Source organism: Micropterus dolomieu, linkage group LG06, assembly GCF_021292245.1.
Source record: "Micropterus dolomieu isolate WLL.071019.BEF.003 ecotype Adirondacks linkage group LG06, ASM2129224v1, whole genome shotgun sequence".
NCBI lineage: Eukaryota > Metazoa > Chordata > Actinopteri > Centrarchiformes > Centrarchidae > Micropterus > Micropterus dolomieu.
In genome coordinates this window covers 18,239,426-18,261,492 of record NC_060155.1, presented here as the reverse complement: position 1 = coordinate 18,261,492, position 22,067 = coordinate 18,239,426, and the positions used below count along the sequence as shown (strand labels likewise).

The 22,067-nt window shown below is 42.2% G+C and overlaps 3 protein-coding genes across 6 annotated transcripts; 2 read left to right on the top strand and 1 right to left on the bottom strand.

Annotated features, from left to right (window-relative positions):
* Positions 1-1,333: 1,333 nt before the first annotated feature.
* On the top strand, positions 1,334-8,324 carry sema4e (semaphorin 4e). 4 transcript variants are annotated; one of them, XM_046051412.1, is made up of 15 exons: positions 1,334-1,875; positions 2,912-3,221; positions 3,321-3,466; positions 4,383-4,445; positions 4,548-4,646; positions 4,789-4,888; positions 4,980-5,090; positions 5,217-5,368; positions 5,556-5,734; positions 5,849-6,005; positions 6,162-6,384; positions 6,509-6,624; positions 6,753-6,910; positions 6,999-7,045; positions 7,136-8,324. In XM_046051412.1, the coding sequence occupies exons 2-15, from the start codon at positions 3,053-3,055 to the stop codon at positions 7,807-7,809; spliced, it is 2,394 nt and encodes a 797-aa protein (XP_045907368.1). In that variant the 5' UTR covers positions 1,334-1,875; positions 2,912-3,052; the 3' UTR covers positions 7,810-8,324. The 4 variants fall into 4 exon arrangements, with proteins under 4 accessions (XP_045907368.1, XP_045907367.1, XP_045907369.1 ...); XM_046051411.1 differs by having other exon boundaries at positions 1,335-1,875; positions 6,999-7,051; XM_046051413.1 differs by lacking the exons at positions 2,912-3,221; positions 3,321-3,466 and having other exon boundaries at positions 1,335-1,875; positions 6,999-7,051.
* Positions 8,325-8,848: 524 nt separating this feature from the next.
* cactin lies at positions 8,849-14,313 on the bottom strand. Its single transcript, XM_046051409.1, has 10 exons — positions 13,967-14,313; positions 12,870-13,485; positions 12,612-12,707; positions 12,359-12,504; positions 12,105-12,267; positions 10,925-11,039; positions 10,626-10,818; positions 10,348-10,470; positions 9,784-10,142; positions 8,849-9,564 (listed from the first exon to the last, which is right to left on the bottom strand). Exons 1-10 carry the CDS (start codon positions 14,269-14,271, stop codon positions 9,074-9,076), a joined length of 2,607 nt encoding a protein of 868 aa, XP_045907365.1. The 5' UTR covers positions 14,272-14,313; the 3' UTR covers positions 8,849-9,073.
* A 1,145-nt stretch (positions 14,314-15,458) lies between these two features.
* Positions 15,459-20,080, top strand: LOC123972817 (ubiquitin-conjugating enzyme E2 R1-like). The gene is made up of 5 exons (XM_046052508.1): positions 15,459-16,250; positions 16,857-16,943; positions 17,081-17,178; positions 18,656-18,790; positions 18,914-20,080. The coding sequence occupies exons 1-5, from the start codon at positions 16,065-16,067 to the stop codon at positions 19,122-19,124; spliced, it is 717 nt and encodes a 238-aa protein (XP_045908464.1). The 5' UTR covers positions 15,459-16,064; the 3' UTR covers positions 19,125-20,080.
* The last annotated feature ends 1,987 nt before the right edge of the window (positions 20,081-22,067 follow it).

Below are 22,067 nucleotides of genomic sequence, written 5' to 3'. Positions count from 1 at the left end.
TGTGATTTGTCCCTGTTGTGAAATTACGTAAGTGTCAGCCTGTTTTAGGACATAGTCTTTGTGTAGCGTTTCTCATGACAACATGAGAATGGGGACATTAGTTAATGGAGTTAATCAGTACTATGAGTGGATGATTAAAGAGGACTCAGGTAGTGTTGTAGTACTCGAGACCGGTCTTGGTCTTAAGACCACTTTTTGATGGTCTTGGTCTTGTCTCGGGCTCGACCGCATTTGTACACGGTCTTGTCTTGCGCTTGGATATTAAGGACTCGGGATTTTATTTCAAGACCATAACTTTGGGAATATCAATAAATTGCTTTTGCATTGTCTGATTTATTTGTTAACATCGAAACTTTGATTGGATGTAAAACGTACTGCTTCAAATGCAACGAATTACCCTAATTAAAAATATGTTGTTACCGTTAACGACTGTCACTCCTAACCGCGATGGTAAACATGGAAAAGGAGTGTTGAATAAAGATGCTTACATTGATTTCAGCTATTAGTTTTTGTATGTGGGTGTTTTAATGGGAATTTGGATCTTTCAGATCAGTTTGAGAAGCACCTTTGATCTCGTTCCACATTTTATTTTGTGTCATGTAATGTGGAGAACTGGTCTTGTCTCGGCCTCGATAAACTCTGATCTTGGTCTTGACTTGGTCTCGGTTTGGGCGGTCTTGCTCAAGTCTTGTTAATAATGTTTATCACAGAAGGACAAGAGAAAATGTATCAGCAAAGGTCTAAGATGTTTTTTCAGTTTAACATGAAGGTGAGTGTAAATGGGGCCGGCTAACACACCTTTTTCTTTTTTGTGTATATTTTCCTTTTCTAGTTTGTCTCTTGATTTGTGAAGTTGGAAAACGGAAAATATTATAAATAAAACATAACAAACATAAGAAGTGAATGTCAGTAATGTAAGATGCGGGGATTTGATGTAAAAAACACAAAACAAAAATACAGGTGTTTGTGCTTTGTTTTTTCCCTGCCTTATGGCGCACACCAAACACAACTTATGGTCTATGTATGTTACTCAGGAAGTTATGCAGGTATCAAGTTCAACCACATAAAACCTCTAAAAAGTAGGCCTATGGCTAAATCTATCAAATCTAATTATAAATAGAATAGTTATATATTTCTGTGCAGGTGCAACAGACCAATGAAATCATCCATATATAAGACCCCATGCATGACAAGAAGCTCCCACACCACACCTCTAGGTAATGTTAATCCATCACTCCTGTTTGCACCAATAATACTGTGCTACTTGTTAGGGCCTGTTGTAAAAAAAAAAAAAAAAAAGGATAAAATACTTGCCACCCTCCACTTCCTTTTACCTTTTACCTCGCCCATCTTGAGTCAGCTGTGCACTCCAGCGAAAGATACAAGTATACGAGAACAATGAAATCGTAATCAGACCTAGGATCAGATCCTTCCCACGTCTTAACGAGGTAACAAAAAAACGGAGTAGCAGCCAGCCATTCAGGTCCTTCTCAGCGCGAGAGCCGCTCTACAATAACGACTGACCGCTGTGACTTTCAGAGGACGGACAGAGATACAGTCCGTCTGCTGAGTTGTAGAGAAGCGCCTTTATTTCTCCGGTCGGTGGCTTTGAGAAGTGAACCTGCGGTGCTCCTGCGAACAGTCTTTAAAGGAAGTTGCGAGCTACCGCGAGTCAAAGTTTAAGCGTCAGCTGCGTTTGTGCGGCTTGTGTTACACGCTCGACAGTTTCTAAATAACTTCATGCGACTTAGTTTTACTACCAACTGCTGTGGAGTAGATGAAGAGGCAGTGGTTCAGAAATAACGCTTAAATTGGTGTTTACGGGAGTATTTTTTAAATGGAAGCCTCCGCAGTCTGGGGCGTGTCAGTGAACAGGTAAGTGATTAACTTTCAGTGTTTGTTTGACTGATGGTTAACCCGTTTGGGCTCGCGCACTTTCCTAGTTAACGTACGTTTGTGCCCGCTTTTGGGGATACCTGACCTTACAGCCTATGTAGTAAAAAAATAACTTCAAATAACACATCAGAAATACACTCAAATAAGTCATTGGCTTACTCTGAGCTGCGTTATTAACTAAGCAACTCATTTCAGAATAATTGAAGGCTAATGCTTCAAGCTGCACTTCTCCACACTTCGTGACTGGCTTGTTCTTGCTAGGAGACATCTGATGCATGCATGTGATGCCCAAGATGCAGGGTGCGGGTGCAGATGGGTGTTGAGTTGAAGCTGTTTTTTTCCCCCCCAGGGCCAAATATGTGAAACCTCTTATCAGGGCTGAATTCTCTAACATGCCGCAACACAGCAGCACCTCTCTTGGGAAAGAAACACCCACAGCACACACCCACTTGGCAGGTTGTGGTGACACTGCTGGACAAAATCACAGCAAAAACAACAGCGGGCCCTTTTAAACAGCAAGGTCATTGAGAAGAGAAGCAAACCCTGGCTAACTGTTACATGAATTAACTTTGGTAATGATGAGTCAAGGCTGCATCTTTCCTGCAGGCGTGTTTGAAACCTCTCTTGCAACAAAGTTTGTGCAAGAGCTCCTCTCTCATCTACACCAGCCTTTGGTACTGGCTGTGAATCTGGCATTGTGTGCTTGTGTTTGGTGCTGCAGGAGAGCTGAAGTTGACATCCCTGCACCCTGCTGAATGCCTTTCAAGGCCCTGCATTAACATCACTATGGCACTGACAGAATTACTGCCGCGCTGACTTTAGCTCACTCTGCCATTTTCTTGCCATCCCTCTGCTTTTCTGCTTTGTTTCGCTTCCTGTTTTAAACATGCCTTAAATGTTTCTCTTTGTATCTTTTTGTTTTCTTTTTGTTTGTTTGCTGTATGTATTTTCAACTCTGTCAGGTTTCACATCCGGTGAATTGATTGTGATGTCCACACAACCTTGTCTCTTTCAGCCTTCGTTGGCTTTGTTTCTGTGGGCGCCATCTATCTCATCATGGACACCCAACTGAGCGGGGCCAGTAAAGGGGCCAGTGCCCTTCAGTCAGCACAGACCTCATCACGTCATAGATGCCACTCACTGTCTTTACCCCTGTATGACTGACTGTTACGGAAACAATAAAGCTTACATTCCTCTTAGCTTGAACAAAAGAGCCATGCAGCCGCTGCTGTCCCTCAGTGTCTTTTGGCTGCTGCCCCTGGCCTTGACGCTGGAAGAAAACTCACCACTGGACTGCGTCCCCCGTAGATCTGTGCCTTATCATAGTGAGTGTTGCTATCTCTTGTGTAACCTTGGCTTACAGTATGTCAACTCGTGTTGGCTCAAGTGGTGTGGGTTTGGTCTGATTGATTTTTATTCTGTAGGGGACAACGCTCACGTGTTTCGTGAGGAGGGAGTGTTCAACTATTCCACTATGCTGTTGAGAGAAGACCTGGACCTGCTAGTACTCGGTGCCAGGGAGGCAGTGTATGCTCTTGATCTCAAAGACATCTCAAAGAAACTCGCTTCAGTAAGAACACCTTTGTTAACAATGTAGTTAAGGTCAATTCAGCCTTGGAACAGCTCCCATTAACTGTTAGCATTAGGTTTATTTTTGAAATTTCATATCAGAGCTTTCTTGACTCAGGGCTAAGAACAAATGTGTGCTCTTTTTCCCTGAATATAATCTTACAGGCAGCACTTGCTACAAGTTCACTGTTCTAGAGTAAGCGCTGCCTGAGAGCCCCAGTTCAGAGCAACCAAGACCTTGTATCCGTGAAGTCATGGTGACACAGATGGTAAACTCAGTAAGATCAACCACAACAACCTAAACGGTTTCAGAAATTGCTCCAGTTTCTGTTGTTTACACAACTGCCTTGACAACCACAGACAGTGCCAGATAATGCTAATAAGTTTTAAGAGTTAAGCCTTGTACATCAGAAGATCCTGGTGTGTGTGCCCATGGCAGTGATGTAACACTTTTCTTCACACAATATACCAGTGTGGTAATTTTCCCATTGAACTGTAACTCATTTATCATTGTTGTAAGATTGGCCCGTATGTGCATGCACATAGCACCTAATTAATAACAAAACTGCTGTCAAATACAGTACATTGTGTGAAAACACAGTCTGACTATTTTAAAACGACAATTTATTGTTTTTATATTTTCGCCAAGAAACAAACCAGCTTTACTGAAAATTATTTGATGATTATACCTCCACTGCTTTGGGTTAACTGGAAGCCTAATAAGGGTTAAGACAACCACCACATGTGACATGTACCGCTGTTGCATTTCATAACCCTCTCTCTCTCCCCCAATGTTTCCTGTTCCTCTCTGCACTGTCAAATAAAGGCATGAAAAAATGTGAAATCTGTATTTCTACAACAGAATAACACTTAATATTTAAAAAGAGTGTGATTAAAATTGCTTTTCACTCCTACAGGCTAAATGGGAAGTGACAACACGGCAAAAAGATGATTGTAAAAACAAAGGAAAAGATCCCGAGGTGGGTTTCTTTTTTTGGTTTTTTTATTTTTTAGCTTTTGCTATTTAAAATGTATTGCACATTGAGCAGATGGAGTCATTGCTTTTTAAAATGCATTTACAGATGGAGTGCAAGAACTACATCAGAATCCTGCATAAGATGGAGGATAACAGAATGTATGTGTGTGGAACCAATGCTTTTGATCCTGTGTGTGATTACATGGTGAGGCAAAATGAGAGCCACAGTGCTCACTTATCTCCACTCATACTTTATCAATACTGTTTATAGTGTATATAAAATAACTGCAGGTACTAGAAAGATGAACACTTGGTGTGTTGCGGCGCCTCTGTGTTTGTCTGTGCAGTCCTACGCAGATGGAAACCTGACTCTTGAAAATAAAGGAGAGGATGGCAAAGGGAAGTGTCCGTTTGATCCTTTCCAGAGATATGCCTCCGTCATGTTTGGTAAGTAGCAATTATATGGATAAGAAAATGAGGAAGTTAACATAGCTAAATGTTTTCATTTATATCTGTGTCTGCTGCTATGTCTTGCCAGAAAACAAGCTGTACTCAGCCACTTCAATGAACTTCCTGGGCTCTGAACCCGTCCTGATGCGCAGCTCTCCGGTCTCCATACGCACGGAGTTCAAGAGCTCCTGGCTCAATGGTAAGATGTGAGAGTATGTAATGTGTTTTTTGCAAGATGCTTCAATCATGCGAGGGCTTCACTGTTTCACCTTGATGATTATGGTAGCTGAGAAAAAGTTGGTTTTTTTTCTTCTTTCTATGCCAGAGCCCAACTTTGTTTCCATGGCTCACATGTCAGAGAGTGTGATGAGTGCGTCAGGTGATGATGACAAGGTTTACCTGTTCTTCAGTGAGACCGCTGTGGAGTGCGACTGCTACAACAAACTGCTGGTTTCCCGCGTGGCCCGCGTCTGCAAGGTGAGAAACCGTTCATCCTGCAAGAACTTATTTGTTGCAGCTACATTTCCTGAAACAACAATAACGTATAAACACAACTTCCTCAGTTGCGCTCATTACGCCATTTCCTCTGCTTGATTGTGCATCCTGCTGGTCTTCATGTTTTTCCACTTCATCGTGAAATTTATGTGTCTTTCTGCGCTCGCAGGGGGATGTTGGAGGTCAGCGGACCTTGCAGAAGAAATGGACATCCTTCCTGAAGGCCAGGATTGACTGTCCGGTGCTTGAGTCCCAGCTGCCGTACATTATCCAGGACACTTACCGCTGGTGTGACCCCCAGCAGCCCTGGAAGGACTGTTTGTTCTTTGCCGTCTTCACACCACAGTCGTACGTTTGAATTAACAAACTAGTTTGTGTAAGAGGGAGGAGGGTTTCTTTCTCTTTAATGGTCTTTGGCACACCATTTGGCTCTTATTTTCTGTGGTTGTGCATGTGTTTCAGGGATACATCAGACCTGTCTGCAGTGTGTGTGTACCTCGTGTCTGACATCAGCAAAGTGTTTGCGGAGGGGAAGTACAAGACCCCAGTCCCAGTAGAAACGTCTTTTGTTAAGTGGGTGATGTATAGCGGAGACGTCCCTTTCCCTCGGCCCGGAGCTGTGAGTCTTCCCCGCTATTCAATGTGTGTGTGCGTGTGTTAGAAACAAAGATAAAACTCAAAAGGCTCAGCAGGAGGCTGATTCCTTTTGTACTCTGACTCCGTTGTCCTCTTTTATTTATTTTTTTTCTCTTTCCTTCCCCTCTTCCCTCACCAGTGTATAGACAATTCAGCTCGTAAAGCGGGCATAACTCAGACTCTGGACCTCCCGGACCGGACCCTTCAATTTATCAAAGATAAGCCCCTCATGGACCATGCTATCCAGCCAATAGGAGAGGCACCTCTACTGGTGCGAAGGGGAGCTAAATTCACACGCATCATAGTTAACCAAGTGCAGGCCGCAGATGGCGAGAAGTACCACGTGATGTTCATAGGCACAGGTGTGTGTTTGCAGCACACTTGTCACGTTTGACTTTGCTGCTTTTGCTAATTTAACAACACCAGTGGTAAGCATTTGACTATGTGTATATAATATAGCATGTTTCTATGTTTTTAAACGAAAAGAGGAAGGCACAATGCTGAAAGCAGTGAACTACAATGGAGAAATGTTCATCATAGAGGAAGTACAACTCTTCCAGCCTCCACATCCAATCAAGATTCTGAAATTCTCTAATGTCACGGTAATTTAAGTCTCTGTTGTAGCCTAATGAATGGCTTAATTCATTTAAATCACTATTCAAGTGTATGTTCATTGTACTGTGTGTGTGTGTGTGTGTGTGTGTGTGTGTGATGGATCCACTGTGTACAGCGTCAGCTCTATGCAGGCTCAGACTACGGAGCAGCACAGATACCACTGGCCACCTGTGGGAGGTCCTCATCCTGTATGGATTGTGTTCTAGCCAGAGACCCATACTGTGGCTGGGACACAGTTGGTGGGAAATGTATTGTCATTTCTAATTCACAGAGGTAGGCAGCTGTCCCAACATGTAGAGCAAGCAGTGTTTATGTCTGTTCTATCCAAACTAAATATCAATTATTGTATCTTCTGCTTTAGAGAGCTAATCCAAAGTGTGAAAGAAGGAGATGCCTCTCTTTGCCCAGGTGCTGGTGAGTCAGTGCACACTGCTACTTAAAGAATCTAAGTATGATTAGTACATCTCTGTTTTCTCTGGATCTCTGTTTTGTTTTCAGATCCGGTTAAGCCTGTGAATCAGTCCATCTGGCTCGGGGGCAACGTGAAGCTCAGTTGCCCCTCGGCTTCTAACCTGGGAAAAACCACCTGGGAGCAGGACAGCAGCCCTCTGACCCTTTCGACTCATCTTCAGCTTCTGCAAGATGGACTGCTTATCTTCAACGCCTCACACTCCGACACCGGTGTGTACCGCTGCTTGTCTGTGGAGCGCTCCAAAGCTGGCGAGTACACAACCACTTTGGCTGAGTACCACGTTAGCATTCCAGAAGGCGGTGATGACAGGAATGTGATTTCTCCTGAAGCTCAGATCAATGGCCCCTCCTTGGCTGGACTTCAGGTCGTAGTCGGGTTACTTCTAGTTTCTCTTCTTGCCCTTTTGGCCTGGAACTTTTACAAAGGCCACCTACCGCTGCCCTGGAACTATAGGAAGAAGAATAGAGAACAATCCCAGGAGACTCCAGATCAGGAGGGACTGAACTCCTGCACGACCTACCAAGATGCACAGAGGCCCGCATTGGCGGAGGACAAGCCCCTAGTGTCAGGAATAGACAACGGCAGCAGGAATAACAACCACACCAGAGGGGCAGCGGCATTCAGTGCTGCAGAGGAGAACGATGACTCGACATTTACTCCTCCATCTCTGCAGTATATTGATGACGAGTCTGAAATGTGAAAAGCACAATACAATATTCGCTCAACATTCAATAATTCCTGAACTGATGACTGCAGTAAAGAAACTGGTTTGGAGAACTCCCATTCAGCATTCAAGTTGGACAATAAATGGGAGTTCAAACCAGTTTCTTTACTGCAGTCATCAGTTCAGCAGGAATTTAGAGTTGAAATTTCAGTTTATGAGGCATTTCCAGTGAGTTGGAGTATAAAAACATTCAGAGGGGTTGAAACATTGTTTTCAGAGTTTGAACTGTTGCGACTAAACACACCAAAAGATTTTATAATACAATTTTGTATCATTGCCATGAATTTCTGCTTCACTTTGTTTTAATGCAGCTGTGTGTACATTTAAAAGTATGCTTTAGTTTACTAATTATTATAAATCCCATTTTTAGATTACAAGAAATTTCAAAGATTCATGATTTTCACAGGGAATGTACAATAACTGAAACTGAGCCATGATATTTTTAACCACTAGCTGCAAAGATTTAGTTTTATTAAACATTTTCTACCTGGTGGTTGTGTTGTTCCAGTATATCCAGATATAGCTGTTATTGGCTTTCAGCAAGACTGGACTGGCCAAGAATGAGAAGAACAGAAGTGGATGTTACCTGCAGTTATGAATCATCTTTGTACTCTTGTGTACGACTCTTTTCTGAAGTTTGAGATGTTCAGTGTTTTAACTATTATAGATGTGTATTTGTCTCTTATTTAAAGCTAGGGAAGACCTCATTTGAGGAACTAGCAAAAGAGATTTTGAAAGTGTCCAACCCAAAAAATCCCACCCCTTCTTTTTGGGCCTCTAGTCAAAGCCACTTCATGTGCAGGAGCAGAGCAGGTATTCCAGCCAGATTGGCCATGCTTATTACAGTCCTGTGACTGCCACAGATGCCCGATTGTTTTCAGTTTTGTGTCAAGCATTTTATCTACTGATTGCTGTAAAGAGAATTTCAGCAAATCTACTAAAAAAATCCTTCTAGAATATATAGCCTACCAGGCTTTAAATTCACAACAAAAAACCATCAACCGCTTGCAAAGAGTAAAAAGGCGGGGGAAAAATCTTTAATGTGTAATTTTTAGACATTACATTACAATTTACTTCTTCAGACAAATGGTAGAGTGATTTGTAGCTTTAACAAACTGCTTTTTGTTGTGACAGCAGTTACAGACAACAACAAAGCACATTGACTGTACAGCCTATATAATATACCACGCATGGTTGAAACCCACTGACTGGGGTCTTGGTCCATCCTGGTATGTGGCCTCTATCTCCTGTAGCGGTACCTCTTGAAGTGGAACCACAGCTGGAAGATCCCGTTGGCAAACTGACAACGGAAGCCGTGTCTGTGAGAGTACTCCCACTCCCTGTTCACGATCTTAAAGGCAATGTCCTCGTAGGGCGGGCCCGCGTGGAACCTTAAAATCCCAAAGTCCTTGTTGTCGGGACTGGGCTCAAGGAAGTACTGCGGGGTGGAGCGCTTGTCTATCAGGTCCGGGTAGAAGATGTTGAACTTGTAACCCTGGACGATCTTGGGCGGAGGGTTGTCGAAGTCGTAATGCGTCTGGTTGTATTTGTTCCACTCGAAGCCCGTGTGGACCCTGTTGAAGAAGCGGGGTTTCCTGGGACGGTATTTGTCTGCCCACAGGTACATCTTCCCCGTGACGGGAAACTCCACGCTGAACTGAGCCTCATCGTTGCCCATGCCTTCTCTGGCACGACGTACAAAGGCGTCCTCGGCGCTCTCGTTGGCGTCGCCTGATCGAGAAGTCAAAGAAGCATTAGTGAGTGTCTTGGGGGAGAAATATGCATCGTATATGTATTTATCAATGTGTTTTGACATCTTAAGATTGGTTTTATCCACATTTTCACTGCTGAAAATGAAATATTTTGTGGTTATGTCTTATCAAGAATGCACTCATTTTACAGATTATTTTGAAAACTGATTTAGAAGCTCTCTGTGTGTTAATCTCATACCCGTGACTTGCAGCTGTCTGCGTGCCAACTGCAGCCTGTGTGTGTCCTCTTCCGGCGTGATCGTGTGCGAGTCCAGCGGCAGCTCGGAGGAGCTGAGCAGCGAGGGACTGTAGCGGCCGGAGTCGTACTCCGCCTGGCTCTGTTGGATGAGGTCCTCCTCCGTCAACACAGTCTCTACCACCTCGCCCTTCTCCTCTTCGTCCTTCTTATCGCTGTTTTCTCCTCCATCCTCGTCTTTGTTTCTTGCTGTGGATGTTGACGGACCTGCCTCCTCTTCTGCTTCTCTGTTCTTATTTCGTGTGGAGGAGGATGACGCCTGGCCAGGCTCCTCTGTTACTGTTGGTTCCCCTGCTCTCTCGCTGATGTTACAAAAACATTGGGGTTAGAACTTTGACACGGCAATGCATCATAAGTATTTTAGATTTTTCTGAGGATATAATACACATCCTGAAAAGAAACAGAAATTAAATTTGAACCCCAGGTGACTGAAAATATGAACAGAAACCGACATGAGCCACTACTTTGCCACAGTTTCAGGTTGTGTGTGGTTTCGAGGTAACTTACTCCTCCTCGTCGCTCCTCAGCTCCTCTTTGATGATGGGGAACAAAGGCTCGCTTTCCACTCCTTGTTCCTGTTTAAGCTTGAACAGTTTCTGACGCAGAACATCCTGGTGTCGCTCCCTTAGCCTAGAACATAAAATTTTAGACTTGACACACACCTTTCCACCGTCTATCCAGATAAATCACGAGCCATCTGTGAAACATCTAGCTGCAGATTTAGGTTTATGACACACGAGGTAATCAGGCACTTTAAAACACAATCACGGCTCCCACATTCATACCTTGCTCTGGCCATGTAGACTCGGACTTGCTGCAGCAGGCTCTCCCAGTATCCGATATCAAGATTGGATCCTCCGGCCCGAATTTTCGTCTCAATGTTCAGGTGCAGCGCCTGCAACTGGCTGTATGTCTTTCCTTTGAACACCGTCTGTACATCAGTGCTCACGGCTGTGTTGATGCCGTCACGACGATCACCTGAGAGTTTTAAAAGATGGTAATGAACTTAAAGGGACTAAAAAGCGGGCTGAGCACAGCATCACGTTGCACATACAGTTAGCATTTAATGGAAATAATTACGTACCCGGTCCTCTTCCAGAGGCCTCCAGTTTTCTCAGTTTGCTGATCTCGTCTTCAGTGATTGTCGTCATGTCTCTCCAGAAGTCCACATTCTTCCCTTGCTCCAACTCCATGTACACCTACCAGCACAACACTGATACAGTAAGCCGTATACAGATGGGGTTCTGTTCATTTTAAGTATAAGAGGTGTGATGGAACTTTTACCATAGTTAAGTTCAGGGTCACTCTGCATGAAATATTATATTTCTAAATCAGTTTACACTGTGATGATTCAATATTAATGTTACGTCTGCATATTGTGGCCTGTTTTATACTCAGATTTCATGTCTAAATGAATAAGTCAAATTTAACCAAAATCAGTCAGAGCGTGACATCTTAACTGCTCGACAACTATTTTTTTTTTTTTAATATTTTGGGATTTGGCACCTCCTCAGTGGCGGTTGAAAGAAAGACACTGAATTTGTTGAAAAAGAGATTCTGATGAGATGAGACTGTCAAATATTTCTACAAATAAGAACTTGTACCATCACAATAATTTGAAAGATGCTATAATTGAATTGTAAAAATTCCACATACGTCTTTAACACAAACATCTCAAACAATCTCAGCTAGACCAGACTTATTCAGACTAGAGCTGCAACAATTGTTTGATTAATCGATTATCTGTCGACTATTAAATGGATCGGCAACTATTTTGATAATCAATCGGTTTGCGTAAAAGGCGTTTAAATTCTTTCATTCCAGCTTCTTAAATGTGAAAATATTTTCTGTTTTCTTTCCTCCTATGACATTAAACTGAATATTTGGGTTGTGGACAAAAACTTTGGCATTGGGAAACACTGATCCACATTTTCCACCATTTACTATAGACCAAACAACTGGATTAATCGAGAAAATAATTGACAGATTAATCCACTATGAAAATAACCGTTAGATGCAGCCGCCGTTTAGACTGTGAGGTCTTATTACCAAACAATGCAATTTCAGCAGGTGGTCCAAATGTTATCTCAAGTTTGTTCATTTCAACATGGACGTGTAGTAGGTTGAGGTTTCTATTTACTGGATTTTTTACTTTAAAAGAGGCTGCAATGTTTAAAGATGGTGCACTTGTACTTAACATCTCCCTTGTAAAAGCAATCTTGTGCGACGAGAGCCTTTCTAAGCTTAATAACATAACCACACACCTTGATATCCTCCAGCAGGTCATCCATGTCGGTGACTGTTAGCCCATTGAGAAAGGTGTAAGGCTCATGCATCTCCACAGCAAGATCGTCATCTTCTGCACTGATGTACTTTGCCAAAAGGTCAATAGGCTTTGCACGACCGTCGCGGATTCTAATCTTTGACCTGGACAACAATATTGTGAGACAGTGGGGTTTAAGAAGCAGTTGCAGGAGCCTGATGCACAGGGATATACAGTAACTGTTAATAGACTCACCTTAGTTTGGCCTGATGCAGATGGAAGTTGTCTTCCTGTTCAGCCCAGGTCTTGAAATGCTCTGCCTCCTTCTCCCTTTGCAGCATCTCCAGCTCCGTCTCTCTCATGGCCTTTTCTCGCTCCCTCTCCAGACGCAGCTGCTTTACCTTTACCCACAAAGTAAGCGCGATTAATCGAAGGGCTATTACTCATAACTCTGTAACATTTTAAGGCAACAAAGAAAGAAAAAAAACAACTATCCGACAGTTTATACCTTCTGCAGCTCTCTGCGGTTCTCCTCCTGAATACGTTTGTTCCTTTCTTTAAGCTCTTTTTCACCAAGATGGCCGATGCCTTTCTTATCCAACGCCTGAAAAAACACAGGAGGAAAAAAAAACAAGAATCTTGGTTGTGTTACAATATTCAAAGCCAGGTTATGACAGTAAACTTTCAAAAATTCTGGGACTGTAAACTGAATACAGTTTACAATTAAAAACCTCATTAGAAGCTGTTAAGCTGCTCTCCAACTCACCTTCTGCCATTTGAATGTTCCTAATAAGTTGTTGTCACCGAAGGGATTGTCTGCGTTGGTGTATCCCATGTACTCTTCACTCCAGCCCATCTTTTCTCTCCTTTTCTTCTCCTTTGCTTCCTTCTTTGCCAGTCTCCTGGCCCTCTTCTCCTCTGGTGTCTCCAGAGCTTTCATCACATCCTTCTGTTTTTTCTTCTCCTCCTTTTCTTTGACTGCACGGCCCCCACGCTCAGACCCTGAGCTATCAGACGATTCAGGTGAACTAGAGCGCTGCCTCCCTCGGTCTCCCTCGGCCCTCTCTCTGCTTTTCACGCTCCTCCCCTGCTCCCTTTCTTCACTCCTCTTCCTTCGCTCGTGGCTCTTGTCTCCGTCCCCTACTCTTTCCCTGTCTTTGCTGTTGCTCTTCCACCTCTCTCTGTCTCGCTCCCTCCTGTGGCTGTCTCTGACTAGACTCCCCCTGTCAGGACTTCTCCTCCTTCTCCTTTCTCTGTCGCTGCTTCCATCACGGGAGTCTGGGCTGTGCTGGGACCTTCCCCTTCTCCTCTCTCGAGATGTTCCACCCCGGTTCTCCATTTCTTTTCTCCTCCCCCTCTCTTTGGGATCATCTGAATCAGAACTGAGACAGAAAAAATTACTCAGTACATTTTTGCTCTTAGGTGGCCAACCATGTATTGGAGACTAAGGGGAATACATTTGTTCTTTAATCTTCAGCAAGAACACTATCACTGTATATGATGCCCTTCTCCTTACTCACTCAGATTACTGGCTTCCCAACACTACTGCAGTGGAAAACCTTGTAGACAATAATGCTGTGAGCAACCTTTAGTATTATGATACCACAGTCTGGAATATATTAAGAGTTGTGGATGTATGATTATGTGCATGTTAATTCACAGTTCTTAACGTAAGACTTCAATGGGACACATGGACTCATTTTAACTGTCTTGCGCAGAATTAAGCTCACAGTTTAACACGGGCACTACTTATTTCACCGTCCCGTGAGGTAACGTTAACCACCACTGCTGTTTTAACAGATTGAACCGAGCCGTAAAACGTTTAACCAGTGAGCACCACACAGCAAATAAAGTTAACGGTACCTTGATGTTCGACCCCGGGACCTGGTCCTAGGACGGTGTGGTGCTCGCCGCCTGTCGCTCTCCGAACCGCTCCTAGAACCTGAACGGTCTCTGTGTTGAGGCCGACGTGGGCCAGGAGAGCCATCGCTGGAGTCCCTGCTGCTCGACCGTCCCCGTCCACGCGCGGTTCTTTTCGTGTCCGCGGACCGACTGCGGCCACTCCTTTCCTCCGGAGACCGAGACCTGCTCACTCTAGACCTGTTCCGCCGATCCCGGCTGCGACTTCTGGACCTGGAGCGGGACCGTCGTCGTGATTTCGAATCCATCACGAACTTTTCCGTGAAGGCGGGGTCCGAAGTGCGCTCAGTCGCGTAAATAAGACGTAATAAAGAAAACGGTTCGCTGTTCTTATAGTAAAAATAAGTAAAAATAAATAAAAATTCAGCAGTAAAAAAACCTAACTTTGTACTTTTTCTCCATGAGGTTGTGTATTATGTCAATTTATTTTTTTAATCCAACAACAAAACGGCTGTGGTCCTTCGTCTTTATATAATATAGGCTAACTTACCCCTGGCAAAGCTTTTATTATTTCTGTATTATGTATTTGTATACTGTTATGTATACCTGTCTATGCCCCATGTAAAAAAAATCACAATATAAAATACGAATAGTAAAGCAATCAAAACAGTTGAAATATGTAAAGATTTAGATATTTGTCTTTAATGCCTTTGTTGTTTACATGATACCCCTTTGTTTATACTTGTGTCCTGTTCTATTATTCTGTCGTTTTACGCATTTTGTTTTGGCTAAAGATCTTTGTAAGAGATTAATTCAAGATTCAATAAAGAAAAGAGAGAGTGAGAAAAAAAAAGAAAGATCATAGTATAAAATGTCTCTTTATTAACTTAATTACATGTTTTACAAATAAACATTCACGACCCTAAAACACCCTTATCAAAGCACCTTGGTTTAAGTGTGCTATAAAAATAAAGTTGATATTGATAAAAGCAATGCGTTAAATTGCCTGGTTTTAAAATTAATTACTCAGGCGGCAGAAAGCCATCTTAAAGGGGCTTTCTACAAAATGGCGTATATTGTAAACGTCACCAGTAAAACTTGGGAAATAACGTACAAATACCTATCTTTTGCTTAACTGCAGTTTTTATAGAACACTGAACACCGTAAATCAAATTAACATGGCAGACATGTGTTATTGTGTTAAAATAATTTGAGAGCGAAAGTAGGTCAGGGCTGCTTTTCAGAAACACAAACAACGTTCGTGTTTTCATGACGTCACGCTACTGGCAAATGTAGTTGTCTAAATTTACTCGTGAATGAATATTTCAAAAAGTCACGTTCACAACTCAACCAACTTCCAAAGATTATTTTTTCGTAATTACAACCAAGTATTTTGTTATGTCATTGTGTGGCGTCTTGGTTGCTTTCAGGGTTAAAAGTAATGTTTACAGATGAACACTGGACTACAAATCCCAGACTGCACAAGGCGCTATTGCCTGTGTAGAGGGGAGAGGGGACTCCTTTAAGCAACATTCTTCTTTACCCAGTCTTCTGTTAGGGCGATATCAACTACATTTCTGGTTATTACCGTTAGAGTTTTAGTTTGCTATAATTTTAGATTAATAGTTGTGTTTTATTTTCTAACCTGACTCTCGCAGGAAGTTATAAACTATTCGCTCCACGGTAAACTCGTCTTCTGCTGGTCGCTAAGGTAGAGCTTGTTAGCTAGCTTACATTAGCCAGCAGCTATCAGTAGATTTAGGTTACGGCTTATATCCGTGGCCGCCCTGCCAGGTAAATCTACTAAAGCTGAAGGCGCCGGTCACCGACAATGATTTGTCCAATTCACCCATGTCTGAGTGTTGACGTTGGTAAATAATTAATCTGACTTGGGAACGAATCGTCGCAACCTTTGTTTGGTTTGTGCGCAGCCTGGCTGGTTTGGCCTGTTTCATTGTCTCCGAACATCGAAAACACACAAGTTGTTTTTTTTCAGTGTCAGTAAGTTGTTTGGCTACTTAGGCTAGCCGTGTTCGTGTAAACAAAACCATCAGCTGTCGACTGCAGATAACGTTAATCTTGAGAGCTAACCTAGTTCAGTATGGCGCAACACGACTCATCTCATGTAGCCAGTTCACAGAAAGCACTCATGTTGGAAATGAAGAGCCTTCAGGAGCAGCCTGTCGAGGGATTCAAAATAACGCTGGTGGACGAGGCTGATATGTACAACTGGGAAGTGGCCATTTTCGGACCGCCAAACACTCATTATGAGGGGGGGTATTTTAAGGTAAGAATAGATAACAACTTTATTGTCCACAAAGGTGAAAAAAATGTATCTGGCAGTTCATTCAAACACGCATAACGGCACTGACGGTATGAATTCTTCAACTGATAAAAAAGAAAAAAAGAAAACATACACTATAAGAATTGAGCAAGCCAGTTGCCCTTGGGATAAATTGCTTTTTAAATGTTATTTGTAACAAAATCCATCCTACCTACAAGAGTTTAGATGTGTAGCTTTCTCTGTGATATGCACAGACAGAGCCCCCACCTGGCTCTATTGTCCTGTGATTAATTTGATGGCCATTGACAATCCTAAGTTGCCAGCTTGCTTCTGAATTTACCGATCTGGTTGCCATACCGTACAGTGATATTGTGTGAACACATTAAATGAGATACTTGTAAAGCTTTCAGGGTCACTAAAGCTGTTAAGGTTTTTTAAGAATGTAGAAACCATGCATGTTTTCTTAAAAAACATAATCAAGATGTGAAACATAGTTTACTGCACTACTGGCATGACCGCACCATATGAAATCAGTAAAAGTCTTATTGTAGTAATACAGAGCACAGACGCATGTAAAAACCATGGTAAAGACCTGTTTTGTATCCCCAGGCTCGCATCAAGTTCCCTATTGACTACCCATACTCCCCACCTGCCTTCCGATTCCTCACTAAGATGTGGCACCCAAACATCTATGAGGTAAAGTATCATACCGTGACTCTATTTTATAATATTAAATATATGCCTTTGTAACCTTTATCACTATATTTAATTTAATTCAAATGGGTTATATGGTGGATGTCACATTGAAAGGAGTTGATTCCCTCTGTTTTTAGAATGGAGATGTGTGTATTTCCATACTGCACCCTCCGGTGGACGACCCGCAGAGTGGAGAGCTGCCTTCAGAGAGATGGAATCCCACCCAGAATGTCCGGTTAGCATCTCCCTCATTATCTCTCCGCGTATGTGTGTCTCCTTTCTGGGCACCTGCTGTCTTTGTATTCTCTCAGTCCCTTCAAGACCTGTCTCACACTGAGGACATGACATCTGTCCTCAGTGGAGTCTCCTTCAGAAGTCCCAAAAAAAAGAATACTGAATTCATATCTGGGTATTCAGCCCCACATGCGTAATTTGATCTGTTTTTGTCCGGTGCTGTCATCAGGCAGCTCCCTTTTGTATGTGGGTTTGTTGTGCAATAATTGTGTGGGCGTGACAGCTCAGTGTAAAAAGTGAAATATTTCACAAGTGCTTTATTGGATTTGTATCAAGTTCTTCCAAATAATGTATTAAGCAATAATTTGTTAAGGGCCAATACATTAGGAAATCCTCCATCACTTCTAAAAAATAAAAGCGGCACGTGTACTGAACCCACTTAATATTCAGTCACAAACAAAATGAGATTATGTTGGATTCTTATATCAAGCATACATATACAATAGGATACGTTTACATTGCTATATGACCAAAGTGACCAAGGCTTTGTTTTGCTGTTGTTGTTGTTTTTTATGAATAAGTGTACAAACGTGGGAATTAAATTGGTTAAATTTTAATAGTATTTATGTGAATGAAGCACACAGGCAATAATGATGTCTTGTTGACTTGCCTAGGATTAATTGCACAGATATAACTACTGGCTGCGTGCCATGTAGGTGGTACAGGTTAGAGATGCAGGGCTCTGCTATTATGCATTTTTAATTTATGTCATTAATATCACCTGTGCTTTTTCTGCTTTTACAAGTCAAAATGTCTGTTGTGGAAAAATTGTCATTTGCATTGAACTTACACTGCATTACACTGGAATCCTGCACAGTCCAGTACACCACCACCACTAACTACAACCTCAGGTATAAACACTTAACACTTAAATTAACACTTCTCTGAAAGTTTTAACTGGCCATTATAAGCTTTGCAAAGGTGGAATATGTGGGAGAGCTGTTGTACTGGATTGTATTAGACTGTATAGGCCATGGATGGTTCTGGTTCTTCTCAATTGGGAATATGTGCTGGTTTTCTTGGTCTTTTATGGTTGTAAGCTTTGGACTGTTGGTTGGGCAGAACAAAACATTTAAATGTGCGAGTTCGGGGGCCAGGGCAATTTTGACGGTCACTTTTCACAATTTAGATTAATAAATAAACAATAAATAAAATAAAATAAATGTTGACCAAATAATCGCCGGATAAATTGAAAAGGAAATGAATCCTTAGTTGCAGCCCTGATTCACATAGCTCCATTTAGCACCCGTAAAATGCAGAATGTAAGAAAACTGATAGGAGAGAGAGGGTAGATTAAATATTCCTCATTTGTTTATTAAATAATAACAGGTTTATATCCTGTTTAAACTGGCCACACCACTTATTTATGGAGTATGTTAGGGTTAACACTTGCCACTTACCTTTGCTTTTGCTTCCAGGACCATTTTGCTTAGTGTGATCTCGCTGCTGAATGAACCAAACACCTTCTCTCCTGCTAATGTGGATGCCTCTGTCATGTACCGCAAATGGAGGGACAGTAAGGGCAAGGACCGGGAGTACGTAGAGATCATCAGGTAAACGGTCGCACTTCGATATTGTCCCTATCCAAAACTTTTACAACAAGCGTAGAAGAGCCTCTTTTTCAAGAGTCAGTCTCGACTCATGATGTGTTCTTTTTTTAAATCTCTCTCCCACAGGAAACAGGTATTGGCCACCAAGGCGGAAGCTGAGCGCGACGGAGTGAAGGTGCCCACCACACTGGCCGAGTACTGCGTGCGTACGCGCGCCCCGGCCCCCGACGAAGGCTCCGACCTCTTCTACGACTATTACTATGACGACGACGATGTGGAGGACGGCGACGGCGACTGCTGCTACGATGAGGATGACTCGGGAAACGAGGAGTCGTGACGTGCTTTTTGACAGGACAACCCGATCTCGCTGACGTGTGCTACCTGCTATTTCTGTCTGGGAGGCCAGAAATTCTTGGTCGACCACCAAGAAAGATTTGAAGCTTCCCACTCCTAAACCAATGAAAAGAGCTGTTTGTTTTTTTTCCTGAGCCTCTAGATCCTTTTTGGAGGTGAAAATGAATGCACCATTGTGGAACGGTCAGACCTGGTAAGATTTGCACCAGCACAAAATCACCAGTTTCTTCAATTTTGCAAATCGTTTTCTTTATCACCTAAAACCTTACTTTGAGAGAATACCTTCCATCACTTAATCCTGTTGAGTTGTTCAGGCCCCTGTATAGTCTATGGTATTGTGGGGTTAATACCACTGTCAACAATAGCAACATTTGGTGCAAACACTTCCAAACTTTGCTCAGCCTCTCTTGCATATCTTTCTTTCCCTAATTGTAACTGGGTGTTGCTCACCAGTCGTCGGTCTCAGTGACTGGCTGACAGAAGATTGAGGACTTCAAGCAGCTTGTTTTTGTTGAACAGTCTACTGCAAATACGTTTGAATAAGATTTTTCCAAGTTTCACAGTCTGTCTCGCTTCGACTGAACGGGATGTCACGGGACAATGTTTTCAAAGTTCTTGTGCATGCCAGAACATCATTGGAAGCTTTTTGTCCGTTTTACTTGTGGACTTACATCATGATCCATTTATATGCTTGATGATAAGAAAGACTTGCGTTGATGGAGATCCCAGGCAACTTTGTGTCTGGAGGGACCGTCTGGCGAGCTGAGTGAGTGGGTCAAATCCTCATGTGATTTTTGGTAACATGAAATTGAAATCTTTGCTGTGTTTCTTCTGGTTACTGTTGGATGTGTTTCTCTGTCATTTTGAGTGTGGGATTATGTTATTTGAAGTAGCTGAGATTTAAGAGTCTTGTAGGATGACCAAGTTTTCGGGGTTGGGGTTGGGGGTTGGGGGTTGGGGGGGGGGGGGGGGGGGGGGGGGGGGTGGGGGGGGGGGGGGGGGGGGGGGGGGGGCAGAACTAATTACTGATCAGAATTGTATCTCTCCCTCAGGTTTGCTCTCTGAGAGGCCTGACGGAGCCACAGACCTAAAACAGTGTAAACTTAAAAAAAAAAAAAGAAAAAGAAAAAAGCCCAAAACATTTTATGAGCGTTTGTTGTATTCTTGTCTTTGTTTGCTCTCTCACAAGCTTTGTTATTTTTAGACATTATGCCTGCAATCTTTGCTTGAGAATGATTTATGTGATGAGATTATTAGATTTTACTGGCAAAAAAAGCTTCTGTAGGAAAAGTGTCTGTCAAAAGGTGTTGTTGCAGTATCAGTCAGGATTATCAAAGTGTTTCAGCCCTGGAAGTCCCTGGAAGTGAAAGAATAAGGCCGCCATGTTTTATTTTTCATTTCAGTTCTTTGTGTCAGCGGCGAGTGGACGGGTTTTGATATAATTTTTAGAGTGCATGGGTGTCCTGTGTGTGTTTTTTGCATCAGCAATATTGATTGTTTCATTTACTGAAATTGGGACTTCATACTGAATTTCTCAGGATAATGAACAAAACAATTAAGACAAGCAACTACTTTCCTCTTTTAGGTGGTCTTCAGAGTTGGTTTATGCTTTTACAGGAACCATAACTGATATGCACATGTAGCTGTGTGAATGATCACCATATTGTTTTATTCACTTGTGTTTACTTTTCGTTTTCGGCTATTTAAAACTGAAAAATAAAGATTTATTGGAAAAAAATATGCCCGGACTTGAATTGCTTGGAGTCATGAAGTGAAGTCATGACCAAAGTGTGTTGTTTGTTGTTGCTGTAGGTCAGAATCAAAATTAAGGTTGATAGTAGTTACGCAGGACTACTTAGTCATTTCTTTAAACAGCGGGGGGGGTTGCTGGTTTTTCTTACATTCAAATATTACAGCATGTCCCAATAAAACCTGCATGTCCCTTTTTTAAAGAACACTGTTTAAACACGCCATTGTCTGTTGTCTTAAGACATACCAAGTACAAGAGAGCCATTCTCTGCTCATAGCCAACTAAAATGGCCTATCAAAGCATTTCAGATACAAAGCCAACGACAACAGGTTTTTTAAAGTGATATCTGGGTGTTTTCTTGTGTCTCTTTCTAACCCTTTTTGGTCTTGATTAGGGATCCAAGCAGGATGCTCATTTTAATCTCTGGATTCATCTGCATCATTGCTTCAATGATCTGCTCTAAAAATGTCAAATTCTGGGACTTTTTGTAACCTATTTTTGCGAACTCGTCCTAGACGGGGGGTTTTTTTTCATAAATTTTCACGTTTGTCTTTTTGTACAATTTTACATAAATGCTCGTAAATCAAAATTGGCTTAAGCTATTGTAACCAAACTTGAAGCGTCTGTTAAGATGCTCGGTCCGAGCTTTGCTGAGCAGTCCTGGGATATTCGATTCGATATTCAAAATTCGGTTCGTACGATCTAGGGTCACTACTCAGTTGATGCATGAATTTGGTAATGATTGCTCAAAGTGTGTGTGGCTTATTACAACAAATGTAAATTTCAAGACATTTCTCATTTCACACTTCAAAAAATCTAAGAAAAACACCTGTGCCTCCTAGAGAGCTGAAATTCTTTCAGCACATCCACTGATATGTGACAAACCTTTGCCTCAATGCAATCTACGGTAAATTCAGAAGTCTATTACTCTGTATTTTTCAGAATATGCAAATTCAATTAACATCTATATCTCCACAAGTCTTTCTTCAAACTCTACCAAAATTAACATAGACATTCTCTAGATGGCAGATATTGAGTGTTTCAAAGGGTTTTTAAATCGGTCAAACGGTGAGTCTGCAGTGATATTCAGTATCTTGCTAGTACAGTATGCACAACATTTTCTTTTTTGCCCAGTGTTGAATCAAATGCAACCAAAATAGTTAACACACTCAAAAC

Excerpts from the sequence above, each read along its gene's own strand:
- sema4e (XM_046051411.1), top strand. The coding sequence starts at position 3,053 with ATGACTGACTGTTACGGAAACAATAAAGCTTACATTCCTCTTAGCTTG. Across the intron at positions 3,222-3,320 it reads TAGATCTGTGCCTTATCATA|GGGACAACGCTCACGTGTTT; the intron begins GTGAGTGTTGCT and ends TTTATTCTGTAG. Across the intron at positions 5,369-5,555 it reads GCGTGGCCCGCGTCTGCAAG|GGGGATGTTGGAGGTCAGCG; the intron begins GTGAGAAACCGT and ends CTGCGCTCGCAG.
- cactin (XM_046051409.1), bottom strand. The coding sequence starts at position 14,271 with ATGGATTCGAAATCACGACGACGGTCCCGCTCCAGGTCCAGAAGTCGC. Across the intron at positions 10,471-10,625 it reads GTCTACATGGCCAGAGCAAG|GCTAAGGGAGCGACACCAGG; the intron begins GTATGAATGTGG and ends TTTATGTTCTAG. Across the intron at positions 9,565-9,783 it reads CAGACAGCTGCAAGTCACGG|GCGACGCCAACGAGAGCGCC; the intron begins GTATGAGATTAA and ends CTTCTCGATCAG.
- LOC123972817 (XM_046052508.1), top strand. The coding sequence starts at position 16,065 with ATGGCGCAACACGACTCATCTCATGTAGCCAGTTCACAGAAAGCACTC. Across the intron at positions 16,251-16,856 it reads ATGAGGGGGGGTATTTTAAG|GCTCGCATCAAGTTCCCTAT; the intron begins GTAAGAATAGAT and ends TTGTATCCCCAG. Across the intron at positions 17,179-18,655 it reads AATCCCACCCAGAATGTCCG|GACCATTTTGCTTAGTGTGA; the intron begins GTTAGCATCTCC and ends TTTTGCTTCCAG.